This window comes from Vipera ursinii (genome assembly GCF_947247035.1).
Source record: "Vipera ursinii genome assembly, chromosome: 3".
Classification (NCBI taxonomy): Eukaryota; Metazoa; Chordata; class Lepidosauria; order Squamata; family Viperidae; genus Vipera; species Vipera ursinii.
The window spans coordinates 1,849,118-1,866,074 of record NC_139516.1 but is presented as its reverse complement, the minus strand read 5'-3'; the positions used below and the strand labels follow the sequence as shown (position 1 = coordinate 1,866,074).

Below are 16,957 nucleotides of genomic sequence, written 5' to 3'. Positions count from 1 at the left end.
GCCTTTGAAAATGTTTCGCTTCTCATCCGAGAAGCTTCTTCAGAACAGAAGAAGCTTCTTGGATGAAAAGTGAAACGTTTTCAAAATTAAAATGTGGAGACTCTAGAGCAGGGATCTTCCAACTTGGCCCTTTTATGACTGGTGGACTTCAACTCCCAGAATTCCTCAGCCGGCGTGAGGGAACTATGACCCTTTTATGACTTGGCTTGGCTGAGGAATTCTGGGAGTTGAAGTCCACCGGTCATAAAAGGGCCAGGTTGGAAGACCCCTGCTCTAGAAAGACTGCAGGGAAGATGTCTACAGAGACTCTCAATCCTCCGGGTCATAGTTATCCCAAAGCTGCTTTTTCTCAGGAGGCAACTGGACTTTCTTATTTTTTTTTCTTGGAAGACGTTTCGCTCCTCAGCCCAGAAGCTTCTTCACTTCCGCCTGAATGGCGGGGAATGGAAGGATTTATATTCTTTCTTTCTTTGTTTTTTAATTAAACTTTTTATTTATTTTCTAATGTTACAATTGTATCTTTGAAAAAGAACGGCGGCTGAGTTACAATGATTCAATTCTATACAAATATTATTATTAGGGAAAGGTGATTAAGATATACATATATATATATATATATATATATATATATATATATATATATATATATCTTAATCACCTTTCCCTAATAATAATATGGAATTGAATCATTGTAACTCAGCCGCCGTTCTTTTTCAAAGATACAATTGTAACAAGTGCTTTCGAACTGCTAGGTTGGCAGAAGCTGGGACGAGTAACAGGCGCTCATTCTGTTATGTGGCAGAATGAGCGCCTGTTATATATATAAAGGTAAAGGTAAAGGTTCCCCCGCACATGCGTGCTAGTCGTTTCCGACTCTAGGGGCCGGTGCTCATCTCCGTTTCATAGCCGAAGAGCCAGCGTTTGTCCGAGGACGTCTCCGTGGTCATGTGGCCGGCATGACTAGACGCCAAAGGCGCACGGAACGCTGTTACCTTCCCACTGTAGTGGTCCCTATTTTTCTACTTGCATTTTTACGTGCTTTCGAACTGCTAGGTGGGCAGAAGCTGGGACGAGTAACAGGCGCTCACTCTGTTACGCGGCACTCGGGATTCGACCCGCCAAACTGCCGACCTTCCGATCGACAAGCTCAGCGTCCTAACCCACTGAGCCACCGCGTCCCTTCATATATATATATATATATATATATATATATATATATATATATATATATATATATATATATATAACAGGCGCTCATTCTGCCGCGTAACAGAGTGAGCGCCTGTTACTCGTCCCAGCTTCTGCCAACCTAGCAGTTCGAAAGCACGTAAAAATGCAAGTAGAAAAATAGGGACCACTATGGTGGGAAGGTAACAGCGTTCCGTGCGCCTTTGGCGTCTAGTCATGCCGGCCACATGACCACGGAGACGTCCTCGGACAAGCGCTGGCTCTTCGGCTTTGAAACGGAGATGAGCACCGGCCCCAAGAGTCGGAAACGACTAGCACGCATGTGCGGGGGAACCTTTACCTTTTTTACATATATATATATATATATATATGGAAATTATGCAAAAATAAGAATATTATATTGAAGTATTAATTTGTTAATTTAGAATTGATATAGATAAGAGATGTATCCTGAACATCTGATGCGGTAGGCAATTGTGACAAAGGGGCCATTTAAAACTTGGAAATGATTACTAATAAATGTTAAACTTAAATATTAATGAAAAATTAAAACTGGGGAATTTCACTACCGTAGGTTATTGATGGTCTAAAAGATGGAATGTTAAAACAACTAAGATATATATAAACTAAAAGTTATTGATAAATGTAAGAAAGCTGTGTTGTATCTGATTGATAGAATGAGAAGTATACTAAGAAGGGACAGTACATATTAAGGGAATTAGAGAGGAATATTGGCTGAATAGAGGGGGATTTATATTCTTTGTAGTCATCTGCTCGTTAGTACTCTCCCTGAGAATTGTTGAGGCCACTTGGATACAGGATAAACAAATAACGACTCTCAGAAAGAGTACTAATGACCAGGTGACTACAAAGAATATAAATTTATATTTGTCTAGGCTCTCTAGGGCTATCAATGCAACATCTGCAAATGAAAAAACACAACCCAGAGAGTCACCAGGGACACACGGATGATCACACACTTAAGAACCGCTGGCAAGGAAGTCTCAGATTTTTCTTGTGGACTTTGCCAAGGGTGCAGTGGTGGTCCCTACAGTGGTGTGTAGGTTGGGGGGGGGGCGCTTTACAAAACCAGTATTGTGACACAAGCCTCACCCCTTTTCTGTGTGTGTGTTGTGAGGCTTTGCTGGTGAGGAAGCTTCCAATTTCTCTTGTGGAATTTGCAAGTGCAGAGAAGAGCAGCAAAGATGATGAGGGGAGTGGTGGAGGCTAAAACATAGAAGGCACATAGGAACAACGGTGGGAGGAATTGGATTTTTTTAAAAAAAATATTATTATTGTTATTGTAATAATAGTTTTATCAGTTTGTCAAAATATAAAATACAAAGAGAAATTCAAAAAAGTAATAGAAGACTAGAAGAAGTGGGAGGGAAGAGAAGAAGAGAAGAACAGCTTTGGAAGGGACCCGGGAGGTGGTCTAGTCCAACCCCGACCGATCGTGGACCGGTGGAGCCAGCTGACTCTGGGAAACTTCCCTCCCACAGGCAGTCAGTGGCTACTACAGTGGGATGGTCACCGTTTGGGATGTCATGACAGGACAGAAGATTATGGAGTTCTCCACCACCTCGGACCAGGCCTTGGAGATGACCGCCATGATCTTCGACCCACCCGAACGGCGACTCATCACTGCGCTGAAAAACGGCTTGATCAAATTGTGGAACTTCAACAACGGGGCTTGCCTGATGGAGATCCCCTTTGAGGAGAAGACCGAGGTGGGTGGAAGGTGCCAGGCTGGCCTAACCCGGTTTGATCATTTTGATCCGGTTTCTCACACTGCAAAGAGAAGTAGGGATTGCGTAGCTCCACATCCTCCTTCGGTGCAGTTTGCTCTCCGGATGCGATGGGTGTACAACTCCCATCGTCCCCAGACCACGCTCTCTGGTAACTAGGGGTACTGTTTCCCTCCCCCCCCGCCCCCCCAAAACCTGGAGAGATTGAGAAAAACTCATCGGTCGTAAGTTGAGGACTAGCTTTTATTTATGACTCACTCTTGATTGCCTCTCTTAATAATAATAATAAAGTTGGAAGGGACCTTGGAGGTCATCTAGTCCAACCCCCTGCTCAGGCAGGAAACCCAATAACATTTCAGGCAAATGGCTGTCCAGTTTCTTCTTAAAAACTTTGAGTGTTGGAGCATTCACAGCTTCTGGAAGCAAAGTTGTTCCACTGGTTAATTTTTCTCACTGTCAGGAAGTTTCTCCTTAGTTCCGGGTTGCTTCTTCCAGGCTTATCTTGCAAACTTCTCAAGCACCACAAATTCACCATGCAGGCAGTCCTCAACTTACGACTGTTCACTAGTGACCGTTTGGAGAGACACTTTTAAAAAGGGGCTTGTGACCGCTTTTCACACTTAACGACCATTGCAGCATCCCCGCGGTAATGGAATCAAAATTCAGAGGCTTGGTCACTGACTGGGATTTATGACGGGGGCTGTGTGTCCTGGGGGGGTGTGTCACGTGATCCCCTTTTACGAACTTCTGATGAGCAAAGTCAACTGGGGGGGAGCTAGATTTGCTTAACAACCATGTGATTCGCTTATCGGCTGCAGCGATTCAGTTAACAACGGTGGGCCGAAAGGTCGCAAAATGGGGCAAAATTCACTTCACCGTCTTGTGGAGCAACAGAAACTTGGGGCTCAGCTGCAGTCGTAAGACGAGGACTTCCAGTAATCCCTTTTATATTTTATATATTTTGATTAATTATTCTTAATTGCTTACTTCAGTTATTTTACATTTTAATTACTTTGTTATACAGACTTTTATATTTCTCCTGAGGAAAACTCCACTTCTGTCAAACACCCTTTGACACGGCCAGTTTTGCTTCGTTTAACAAACATGCCTCCATCGCAACAAGAGCGTGTCCTCCTCACTTCAGGTAGTCCTCGACTTACAACGCTTCACTTAGTGTCCGAAGTTACACCAGTGCTGAAATAAATGACCTATGTCCGTTTTTCACGCTTACGACCGTTGCAGTGTCCCCACGCTCACATGATCAAAATTCAGATGCTTGGCAGCTGACTCGTATTTATGACAGTCACAGTGTCCTGGGGTCATGTGATCCCCTTTGGCGAACCTCTGATGAGCAAAGTCAATGGGGAAAGCCAGCTTCACTTAACGACCGTGTTCCCGACCATGTTCCCGACAACTGCAGTAATTCGCTTAACAACAGAGGCAAAAATGGTCCCTAAAATGGAGCAAAACTCACTCTAGAAATGTTTCACTTAGCGGCAGGAATTTTGGGCTCATCCTAAAATTGCTCCTTCCATTGGGTTGACCTGCTCTTGTTTTGCACCATTTGTGTGCAACTTGGAAGTGTTTATTCCGTCATCCTGACAAAGCAATTTGTCAAGGCTTTTTTTTTTTTGAATGGACCTTGCTAATTAACTCTTTCATTCCTGTTTTGGCCCGGCTCAGGGCTTATCCACAGGAACTAGTCAACTTATGACAGCTCATTATTTGTGCAAATTATTCAAATTGCTAATAAAGAATTTGGGAGGCTAAGATGATCATTTCGAACTTTTTATGTTCTCATCAGTTAGTCATACCCTTTATCTTGCCTTCCAGCTAATATAAGAGAGAAGGAACCCGTGGCTCAGGAGGTTAAAACACTGCCTGATATATAATCAGCCCGGGTTCGAATCTCAGATAAAGGGTATGACTAACTGATGAGAACATAAAAAGTTCGAAATGATCATCTTAGCCTCCCAAATTCTTTATTAGCAATTTGAATAATTTGCATATATATATGGTGGAGCAGTGGGCTAATGCCTCCTTAAGTAACCCCAGCTGCCTGCAATTAGTGCAGGTTCGAGTCCCACCAGGCTCAAGGTTGACTCAGCCTTCCATCCTTCCCAGGTAGGTAAAATGAGGACCCAGATTGTTGGGGGCAATAAGCTGACTTTGTAATAATGCCGCTTGGGGTGTGTGTGAAAGCCCTAATAAGCAGGCATATACATAGAATGAAGGCTACTGCTAAGTTTGTAAGCCGCCCTGAGTCTTCGGAGAAGGGCGGGATATAAATGGAATTAAAATAAAAATAAAAAATAAATAAATAATATATATATATTCAATTTTTGCACCCATCTTATTCACGCGCCATGCAGTTTATCTAGCAATTAATGCAAAGGACTTTTAACATTGTGGCGTTGTCTCTTACACAACATACACATCAGTGGTGAGATTCAAATACGTGAACAACCAGTTCTCTGCGTGGACGCTACTTCCAGAAGTCCGTTCTGGGCCTGGGCCTCTGAGGCCAAGAACGGACTTCCGGAAGTGGCATCCAAGCAATCCTGGTGGGCTGTTCTGGGCCTGGGAGGCCTCTCTCAGGCCTCCAAAGTTCAGAATGGACTTCTGGAAATGGCGTCCACACACTCCTGGTGGGCCGTCCTGGGCCCAGGAGGCCTTGCTTGGGCCTCCGAGGCCTGGAACGGACTTCCTGAAGTGGCGTCTGTTAAATAGCGGGTTCTTTGGCGCAGGAATGAAGACGCTGAACAGAGTACAGGGTAACTCATTGTTTATTTCGTGCTGGAACTGTACTGGGGAAATGGCTGCAACTAGCCGCAATATATAGTCTAGCCCCTAGGCGGCAGCCAATAGGTTTGAATCAACCATTGCCGCCTGGAGCTAGCCAATTGCAGCACAGGAGACTTGTAGTCTGGGTTGCTGGAGAGCCGTTAGCTGCTCCAGCAACCTACGTGGTATTTCACAAGAGCCCAGTACATAACAGCGTCCACGCACTTCCGGCGGTCCATTCTAGGGCTAGGGCTTCAGCCGGTTCACTGAACTAAAAAAAAAATTAGCTACCAGTTCTACCAAACAGGTGCAAACCGACTGAATCCCACCACTGACACAGGCGTGTCCTTAACCACTCTGCTCCTCAGGCCATCAATCAGAGAGATTTCTCTAAGGCTTCTCTTAGTAAAAGCTTTTTTTATTGATTCGATCTGCCTGCTATAACCTGTGAAGGGAGTCCTGGACTTACCGCCACAACTGAGGCCCAAATTTCCACTGCTGAACCAGGCAGTTAAGTGAGTTTTGCTCCGTTTTACGACCTTCCTTGCCACCGTTGTTAAGCGAGTCACTGCAGTTGTTAAGTCAGTCACACGGTTGTGAAGTGAATCTGGCTTCCCCCACTGACTCTGCTGGTCAGAAGGTCGCAAAAAGGGATCACGTGACCCCGGGACTCGGTGGCCGTCGTAAATATGAAGCAGTCTCTTTGTATCTGAATGTTGACCACGTGACCATGGGAATGGGGCACCAGTTGTACTTGTGAAAAATGGTCACAAGTCACTTTCTTCCAGTACCGTTGTGATGCTGAGCAGTCACTAAATGAACAGTCGTAAGTGGAGGACTGCCTGTACAGAGTTGTATTTTTGTCAGTGGAGATGAGAGAAGCGTACAGGGGGGAGGTACAAAAACTATCCATATGGTGTAGTAACAACAACTTGCACCTAAACATCAGCAAGACGAAAGAGATGGTGTTAGACTTCCGGAGAAAAAAGGAGGAACCTGCCCCACTTTACATCGGAGAGAACTGTGTAGAGAGAGTTTCCTCCTTTAAATTTCTGGGAGTCTACCTCTGTGAAGATCTGACCTGGAAAGTCAACACAACCCAGGTGGCCAGAAAGGCCCAACAGAGGCTTCACTTTCTCAGGGTCTTGCGGAAGAACAGGGTAGAACAACGGCTAATGACCCTCTTTTACCGGTCTACTATAGAGAGCGTCCTCTTGTACTGTATTGTGGTTTGGCATGCTGGTCTGACAGCCGCGGATAGGAAAGCATTACGGAGGGCGGTGAGCACAGCACAAAACATTGTGGGCTGTCCCCTGACACCACTGGATGACCTCGCCAGGCCCCGCTGCCTTGGAAGAGTGAGCAAAATCCTCAGGGATGACTCCCACCCTGGACGGTATCTCTTTACTTTCCTACCGTCGAGTAGGAGATACAGGAGTGTAGCCAACCGCACCAACAGGCTGAAGAACAGCTTTTATCCGTGGGCTGTTAGGCTTTTGAACGGGAAATAATTTTTATAAACTTTGTGCATGAATGACTTGCGAGGCCGGTGTGTTATTACACATGGTGTAATAAGATGGTTTGTGTCACTGTGAGTTGGGGGTGGGGGCACGAAGGGAGGCTCAGCCAATCTCAATGTATACATGGTTGTACTTTGACAATAAAGGTTCATTCATTCGAGTATCTTTTAGGCCTGGAGGCTAAAATATATGAAGAACGTTTGCGGGATTTGGGTTTGGCCAGTCTAAAGAAAAGAAGGTCTAGGGGGGACATGATAGCCGTTTTCCAGAATTTGAGGGGCTGCCCCAAAGAAGAGGGTGGGGGTTCCACCTCTTCTCCAAAGCACCTGAAGGCAGGACAAGAAACAACAGTTGGAAACTCATCAAGGAAAGAAGCAACCTGGAATTAAGGAGAAACTTCCTAGTAGTGAGGACAATTAACCAGTCCAACAGCTTGCCACCAGAAGTTGTGGATGCTTCATTACTGGAGGTTTTTAAGAAGAGACGACAGCCCTTTGTTTGAAATGGTGTAAGGTCTGCTGCCTGAACAAGGGGTTGGACTAGAAGACCTCTAAGGTCCCTTCCAGTTCTATTCTGATTGTCCACATATGTACTGTAGCTTCCCCCCCTTCCTTCCTCCTTTTCTTTTTCTCTCCTTCTAATAGACCAACTGCATCTTCTACATGAACCATAGGATTTTTATTACCGATTGGACCAAGAGGGTGACATGGTACCGGTACGTCAAAGCCAACTTGGGTAAACTTTCCTGTTCCAGTTGGGGAGGGAAGAAACAGCGAGGAGAAGAAAGGTTGGGTTGGGTGATATGGCCTCTGCTTTCCATCCAGACCTCTCCTGAGGTCAAATAATCCAGGGACAGGGTGGGAAGAAGACGTCATCCAGCTGGGGTCACCCAAAGAAGCAGAACTTGCTTGAAGTGGATTTCATGCTTCCTGAGAAGAACTGAGGAGGCCTCTTCTCTGAACCCTGGAGGTGATTTTCCCCGAACCAGGAGAGGAGAAGAGAAACGAATATTTGGAAACTCAGAGTTTAATTTGATGTTCTCTGAGCTTGGCCATTTTCTTCAGATGTTCCATGACTCAACTAGGTGGCATCATCAGTGCTAGAAGGGAGGGGGGTTTGCAGAGAGGAGGAGGACGACGAGTATGGAATCCTTGGTGCTCTCTGAGCTGGGTGGTTTTCTTGCAGATGTTTCATGACCCAACTAGGCAGCATCATCAGTGCTAGAAGGGAGGGGGGTTGCGGAGAGGAGGAGAAGGAGGAAGAAGATTGTGGAGTCCTTGGTGCTCTCTGAGCTTGATGGTTTTCTTTCAGGCATTTCATGACCCAACTAGGCAACTTCATCGGTGCCAGAAGCGAGTGGAGTTTGTGGAGAGGAGGAGGAGGAGGACTGTGGGGAGGGTGGAAACAGTGAGGAGGAGAAGAAAGGTTGAGTTGGGTGCCTCTTCTGTCTGGAGGGGAGGAGGGGAGATGCACGGTCCTTCCTCCCCCCCTCCCCCCAAGATCAGTGAGGACGAGGCTGTTTCATCTTTCTTGGCAGGGACTCCAAAGATGAGAACAACATCGTTGAGTGCAAGCACTGGAAGTCCTACCACGCAGAGGACATCCACTCCATGGACGGCTATGCCAACAGGCTTCTGGTCACCTGCTCCAGCAACGGAGACATTGTTCTCTGGTACGTCAACTCTGGCCAAGCCTTCTGCCGCTTCAACGCATCGGAGAGTCCTCTGGCGCTCGTTCCCAAACGGGTAGGTGCGGAGGGCTTCCACGCCAGGGAGGGTCCTTTAGCCCCTGCCCAAACAGTGGGCCTCCTTTGCTGCTGCACCACGTTGCCCCTTCCTCCAGAACGTAGGGGAAGCCCACAGGACGGAATGTTTCTGGCTCGGGGTGGAACTGCGGGGCCCTGGGTGCTCTCTGAGCTGCCTGGCTGAGGAATTCTGGGAGTTGAAGTCCACAAGTCATCCAAGCACCAAGTTCGAAGAGCCCTGCTCAAAGGCATTCAGTTTACCCCAGTGGTTTTCAAAGTTGGCTCCTTCAACTCCCAGAATCCCCCAGCCAGCCAGACCAAGGGCTCCAGGATTTTTTTTTTTGGGGGGGGGGAAGATGGAAATAAATTGATTCAGGCGAACCGGGTCCTGCCCTGGTTTGAAGTTCAAACAGTATCCTTTCTGAACTAGGAGTTCGCCATGAGTACAGATCCTCCTCCCAAGAGCGAGGAGGTCAAGAAGGTGAAGAGCCACCCAACTGAAAGCGAGAACAAGTACTGGGCCTACCCGAGGAGGCAGAGTCCCTCAAAGCCTGCCCTCTCCGGGCGACCCACCAGCGCCAAAACTCTTGCCACACCTTCTGGTCCCACCAAGCGTCCGTCTTCAGCTGCTTTTGGAAGCCGGATCACGAAGCCCCAGGTATGGGTGGTCCAGGAAGAGCCATGGAGATGGAGGGAGGAAGAATGTGGGCTTGGGCTGCTTGCTGATGCTAAAAGCAGGAGGCCCGTGGAGAGCTCTTGTGGTGGTTCCTGGAATTGTATTCAGCGTGATTTCACTTTGGCCCGTTGTGGGTGGTTTTACCGTTTCTCCTTCCTGGAAGGCTGGCCTGGATCTTCTCCCACAGTTTGGGCGCCTGAGATATCTTGAGCGATTAACCCTACAGTAGACACAGAGAAAGCTTTGCGCTCTTCTCTTCGGCCTAAATTGGACAAGGATTCTGTTTCCCAACATAATCCTTACAGACTAGACTAGACTACATTGACTAGACTAGACTAGACAATAGAATAGATTGCAGAATAGATCAAAACAGAACAGAATAGGATAGAAGAAAACAGAACAGAATAAGTTACAGAACAGAACAGAATAGAATAAAATAGAATAGAGAACAGAACAACAATAGATTACAAAATAGAATAGAATACAGAATAGAATAGATTACAGAATAGAATAGAATAGAACTATAGAATAGAACAGAACAGAACAGAACAGAATAGAATAGAATAGGGGTGTCAAACTGTTGGCCCAAAGAGCCAGACGTGTCATGAAGAAACTTGGCCCACCCCATTGCCGGCAATGGGGAAAAAATTCCGATACGTTGTGCGACGTGACATAATGTCACGAGTTTGACATGTCTGGAATAGAATAACAGGATAGAATAGAATAACAGAATGTAACCTAACCTAACCTAACCTAACCTAACCTAACCTAATATAACATAATACAATTATAGAATAGAATAGGGACAGAATTGTTGTGATCCAGGGTCAGCCTGTGGGTTCGGCAGTTGGGTCGGACGACTCAGAGGAGGAGGGGGGTGTTGAAGAGCTTGCTGAGGGGGTTGAAGATCTTGCTGATGAGAGCCCTCAGCCAGGCCCCTCCCACCTGGTCATGACGGAGACCCAGCTGTGTGAGCCTGACAGCGTGGATGAAGATGACCCACAGCTGGCCCTGTTCAAGGACGCCCGACGCAGGAGGCAGTCAATCAGGAGTAAACAGAGGAAGGCAATGGGGCACCTCGGAAGGAGGCAGAGAGAAGCCACGCCCTGAACTGTATAAAAGGGGAATGCGTGGGAGGGCTGGTTTGCTGAAGGCAACCGCTTGATTAGTTCCTGTTTCATAGCTCCTGTTTCATGGTTGGTGTCTTGTTTTGCTGTTTTATGTTAATGAATTTGGCAGGCTTAATTCCAGCCTCTTGCCGTTTGTAAAGGGGTTGTCCCTGCCTTTTCTGCAGGGCCGGTAGCAGGCTGGTACAGAACAAGAATAGAATTAGAACAGAATAAATTACAAAATGGAATACAATTGCTAATCACCAAGCAGGTTGCACAGGGTAGTTTAAATCATGGTTTCTTGAATCCATAGAGTAGATGTGGAGGCTGAGAAAAAAAAATAGATGGTCTTCGAATAAGAGAGGTGAAGGGTATGACGCTGGGTGTGACTTTGGGTTTTCACAAAGGGAACTGGACTTTCTTGATTTTTTTTTCTCCTTGAAGACGTTTCACTTCTCACCCAAGAAGCTTCTTCACTTCTGACTGAAGGGTGGAGGATGGAAGGATTTATATCCTTTGCAGTCGTCTGCTTGTTAGTACTCTCTCTGAGAATCGTTGAGGCCACTTGTTGGGTTTTAATCTGTATCCTGTATCCAAGTGGCCTCAACGATTCTCAGAGAGAGTACTAATGACCAGATAACTGCAAAGGATATAAATCCTTCCATTCCCCACCAGTCAGTCAGCACTGGATGAGAAGCAGAACATCCAGTTGCCTTTTGAAAAAGCACAACTGTGACCTGGAGGACTGAGAATCTACACCAACCTTGGATCTTGTACCTTGACAGGCAGCTTGGAGCTCCAAGAACCTCATGAAGAGTAACAACCTTCTCCGTTCCCTGGGCTTGTTGGAGAGCACTGTCCTGACGAAGGAGAGCCTGTCATGGCAAGAAGAGATCAAGGCCTCCCAAAGATCAGTAGAGAAGGTCAGTGGTGAGGTCCACCAAGAGTTTGGGTCATGAAACGTTTGCAAGAAAACCACCCAGCTCAGAGAGCACCAAGGACCGCACAGCAGTGAAAATATATATCATTCTTAACCGCCACGTTGCAAATAACTCGAGTCTTTCTGCATAGTTTTTTTTCCTCCACACAGCGAATCTATTATTGAAAAAGTCATCTCCTGGGCTGGCTCTCTCTCAGGAAACGTGGTGGGTTTTGGGGTCCCCCCCCTTTCTTGGAGAAAGTTTGTCAACGAAATCTATTCTCCTATCCACGGGGTAATTGCCATCTAACGTGGCTTTCACCGAAAGCTGAGTTGTGCGGCCTACAATTTCACTGGCCTCATTTATCCATCCGTGGCTCATCTGAGCCCAACAGAAGAATCTGAAACTGCAGTTTTTGCTCAAAGCTGAACTGACTATAAACACGGATAATAGAAGGGAAATAAGGGGAGATAAATGGAAATGCAGACAGCTAGGGAGTCTGGCTGGAGGGCCTTTGATGGGGGGTTCCACTTAGTAACTGAGGCATGAAAGGCTGTAAAATGGGGGGTGGGTGGGGGAAAACTGACTTAACCACTATCTTGCTTATGGATTGAACTGGCCTCATTGAGGACTTACCGGTATCTGTAGCTCAGGGTTGAACTGCAGGGTACCTGGTGATCTTTTTGCTGGGTGGGTTTTTTTTTTTTTGCAGATGTTTCATAACCCAAATAGGGAACATCAACAAAGCCAGAAGGGAGTGAGGTTTGTGGAGGGAAGGGAGGGAGGGAGGGAGGAAGGAAGGGAGGAAGGAAGGGAAGGAGGAGGAGGAGGAGGAGGAAGACTGTGGGGTACCTGGTGCTCTTTGAGCTTGGTTGCTTTCTTGAAGATGTTTCATGACCCAACTAGGAAACATCATCAATGCCTGAGGGGAGTGAGGTTTGTGGAGGGAAGGAAGGAAGGAAGGAAGGAAGGAAGGAAGGAAGGAAGGAAAGAAGGAAGGAAGGAAGGAAGGAAGGAAGGGAGGGAGGGAGGGAGGGAGGGAGGGGGGAGGAGGAGGAGGGGGAGGAGGAAGACTGAGGAGTGCCTGATGCTCTTTGAGCTTGGTTGCTTTCTTGAAGATGTTTCATGACCCAACTAGGAAACATCATCAATGCCTGAGGGGAGTGAGGTTTGTGGAGGGAAGGAAGGAAGGAAGGAAGGAAGGAAGGAAGGAAGGAAGGAAAGAAGGAAGGAAGGAAGGAAGGAAGGAAGGGAGGGAGGGAGGGAGGGAGGGAGGGGGGAGGAGGAGGAGGGGGAGGAGGAAGACTGAGGAGTGCCTGATGCTCTTTGAGCTTGGTTGCTTTCTTGAAGATGTTTCATGACCCAACTAGGAAACATCACCAATACCTAAAGGGAGTGAGGTTTGTGGAGGGAAGGGAGGGAGGAAGGAAGGGAGGGATGGAGGGAAGGAGGGAGGGGGGAGGAGGGGGAGGAGGGGGAGGAGGAGGGGGAGGAGGAAGACTGAGGAGTACCTAATGCTCTTTGAGCTTGGTTGCTTTCTTGAAGGTGTTTCATGACCCAACGAGGAAACACTGTCAGTGCTAGAAGAGAGTGGAGGAGGAGGAGGAGGAGGAGGAGGAGGAGGAGGAGGAGGAGGAGGAGGAGGAGGAGGAGGAGGAGGAGGAGGAGGAGGAGGAGATGGAGATGGAGGAGATGGAGGAGGAGGACTGTGGGGTCCTTGGTGCTCTTTGAGCTTGGTTGCTTTCTTGAAGATGTTTCATGACCCAACTAGGGAACATCATAGGTGCTAGAAGAGAATCTTATTTTCCTTATTGGAGAAGATGAGTGGCAACCATGGGGTTATGAATGAATGAATGAACCTTTCTTGTCAAAGTACAACATGTATACCGTGAGATTGGCTGAAGACGTCCCTGTGACCTTCAACCACAGTATTGCAACGTCTCGACCTCTTCAGGTTCTCTTCCTGAAGACTCGTGAACGGAAGCCCAACGTGGCCATTTTGCTCACCAGTTGCATGGACGGCTTCCTTTACGCCTGGTCGGTGGAAAATAGAGGAGGGATGTTGGGCAAATTCCGAGCTAGCCACGAAGGCAGCCGGGACAGTGTGGTCACCACCATGTCCACAGATGACAAAGAGTTGATCCTCTTAACCGGAGATTCCTTGGGTTACATCAAGGTCAGTATTATTATTACTATTATTATTACTACTATTTATTATTTTTATTATTTATTATTATTATTATTATTATTATTATTATTATTATTATTATTATTATTATTATTATTATTATTATTATTATTATTACTTCTCCTCCTCCTCCTCCTCCTCCTCCTCCTCCTCTTCTTCTTCTACCTCCTTCTTCTCCTCTCCTCTCCTCCTCCTTCCTCTTCTTCCTCTTCCTCTTCTTCTTTCTCCCCTCCCCTCCCCCTCTTCTTCTCCTCCCCCTCCTCTTCCTCCTCCTTCTTCTCCTCTCCTCTCCTCCTCCTCCCTCTTCTTCCTCCTCCTTCCTCCTCCTCCTCCTCCTTTTTCTTCCTCTTCCTCCTCTTCCTCCTCCTCCTCCTCCTCCATAAAAAAGTTCCTCAAATTAATTAAACTGCCCGTGTTGTTTCTGGAAGTGGCACACTTTGAAGTTACATCTTGTATATTTCGACTCATTTTATGTCCTTGGAGAAGTGGACCATAAATCTCCAGCAGCATTAATAAAGGGGGGGTGTCTCAGGTAAAGCTTCCAATTTCCTCAAAACCTGCCACCCTCTCTGGGCAAATGACTGGAGAGGCCAATATATCTCAATTTGCCTGTCACTCTTCCAACACAATCCAGAAACTGATGGCCATAATGTATTTTTAGGACAAGGCGGCATCATCTATGCATTATTTTTACAGACAAGGGTTGATGAATTGCCGGAGTAGATTTAAAAGACATGTTATTCCAGGGAACCCGCCGACTCAGCCATCACTTTTAATTCTCCCAAAGTCAGAGTTGTTCAGAATGAGAAGAGACAAGGGGCAAGATAGAACCGAGCGAGCTGTTACAGTCTTGAAGCCAAAATTTCCTTTGCTAAGAGAGTTGCTAAGTGAACTTTGACTCATTTTATGACCTTTCCTGGCCACGGTTGTTAAGCGAATCGCTTCAGCCGTTAAGTCAGTAACGCGGCTGTTCAGTAAATCTGGCTTCCCCACTGACTTCGTTGGTCAGAAGGTCACAAAAGGGGATCAGCTCAGGACGTTGCAACCGTCCGAATTTTGATCAGGTGTCCCTGGGAATGCAGCAACGGTCATAAGTGTGACACTTTCTTCAGGGCCCTTGTAGTCACTCAACGAACGGTTGACTCAGGATCTGGGACATCCTGAATTCCTGCACCGTACGCGCAAAGGATTTTGCCCCGTTTTACGACCTTTCCTTGCCACAGTTGTTAAGCGAATCACTGCAGTTAGTAGTGACGTGGTGGTTAAGTAAATCGGGCTTCCCCAATGACTTTGCTTGGCGGATGGTCACAAAAGGGGGAAATCACGTGACCCCGGGACACTGCGACCATCATAAATACAAGCTGGCGGCCAAGCGTCAGAATTTTGACCACGTCACCACGGGGAGGCTGCAACGGTTGTATGTGGGGAAAAATGCTCATAAGTCACTTTTTTCAGCACCATTGCAGCTTCAAACGGTCAATAAACAAACGGCTGTAAGTCGAGGACTGCCTGTACAATCATAAAACTGCTCCTTGAATCTTGACCTTCTCAAGCTGGGCCTGGAAATGAGTTGATTTTGGACAACGTGCAAAGGATTTGTTTTAAGGGAGTCGTAGAGGTAGCCCTCCCCAAAGGGGCTTTTTTCAAGAGCCAACTGGACGTTCTTGTTTTTCTTTTGAAGACGTTTCGCTTCTCACCCAAGAAGCTTCCTCAGGTTCTGACCGGATGGTGGGGAATGGAAGGATTTATATTCTTTGTAGTCATCTGGTTGTTAGTGCTCTTCCTGGGAGCTGTTGCTGTTCTGTCCCAGCCTACGTACCTCCTTGTTACTTCACAAGGCAACCCCTAATTTAGCAGTAAATAAATAAACCCCTTTTATTGAAGTTACAGGCCACGTCCGCAAACAGAACGGAGCACAAGCCAAAACAGGAGATTTACTCACTGATAAAATAAACAGACCATCATCTCTTGACACAGAAGTTCTTTGCAAACGGTTGCCTCCAGCAACCAGCCCTGCCCACACATTCCATTTTTGTTATGCAGCCCCCAAAGTGTGTCTGCTCACTGCTTTCTCCTTCTCCCCTGGAGTCGCCCCACTGCCTCCCTCTGATTTACTCGTGTGACCTGTTTACATTTTGAGCGTCTCTGAGGTCTTCCAGCTGTGCTTCCTCCGAGTCTGACTTTGCCTCCCAGCCCAGCTGGCTTTCAGCTTGATCACGATTGGAGGGGCCAGGTTCTTCCTCACTTTGTAAGTCCTGGAGTTCATCAGAGCCTTCCTCCGACTCTGATGGCTTCCCCAGGCCCTTCCTCCTCCTCCTCTGATTCCCCGGACTCAGCTGCCAGGATCACAGGCTGGCACAGAATCACAACAGTTGTGGCCACTTGGATATAGGATACAAATAAAGCCCATGTGGCCCCAACGACTTTCAGAAAGAGTACTAATGACCAGCTGACTACAAAGAAGACAAATCCTTCCATTCCCCACCAGGCAACTGGACTTTCTTGTTTTTCTTTTGAAGACGTTTTGCTTCTCACCCAAGAAACTTCCTCAGGTTCTGACTGGATGGTGGGGAAGGGAAGGATTTATACTCCTTGCAGACAGCTGGTCATTTGCCTTCTTCTAGAGAGTCATTCAGGCCACTTGCGGTGTCCTCAGGGTCACCTGAGTAGGGAGGGATCCGACATCATCTATCTCCAGTCTACAACACAGTCCTTTCTGCAGTTCCAAGAAGGCTCCACACCCATTTGTACCCCTCAGGTGATGAAGACAGAGGTCAATCTCCAAGTGGCCTCAATGACTCTCTAAAAGGAGGCAAATGACCAGCTGTATGCAAGGAGTATAAATCCTTCCATTCCCCACCCTCCAGTCAGAACCTGAAGAAGCTTCTGGGATGAGAAGCGAAATGTCTTCAAAAGAAAAACAAGAAAGTCCAGCTGCCTCTTGAAAAAGCCCCTTTGGGACAACCCTGAGCTGGATGGCTGAGAATCTCCATGGACATTTAGCCAGGCCCTTTGGGATGAACGCCCTTCGAAGGGTGCGGGAGCAGGAACGGATGTCCAGAAAACATTGCAGACTAGAA

General features: G+C 47.0%; 1 protein-coding gene across 1 annotated transcript in view; it reads left to right on the top strand.

Moving 5' to 3' along the window:
• Positions 1–16,957, top strand: part of EFCAB8 (EF-hand calcium binding domain 8) — a 51,931-nt gene that overhangs the window by 20,368 nt on the left and 14,606 nt on the right. Inside the window, exons 14-19 of the mRNA XM_083358219.1 lie at positions 2,691–2,918; positions 7,885–7,955; positions 8,778–8,985; positions 9,415–9,642; positions 11,555–11,692; positions 13,644–13,865. Coding sequence (XP_083214345.1) covers positions 2,691–2,918; positions 7,885–7,955; positions 8,778–8,985; positions 9,415–9,642; positions 11,555–11,692; positions 13,644–13,865 — 1,095 coding nt within the window. The remainder of the gene's footprint in view (positions 1–2,690; positions 2,919–7,884; positions 7,956–8,777; positions 8,986–9,414; positions 9,643–11,554; positions 11,693–13,643; positions 13,866–16,957) is intronic.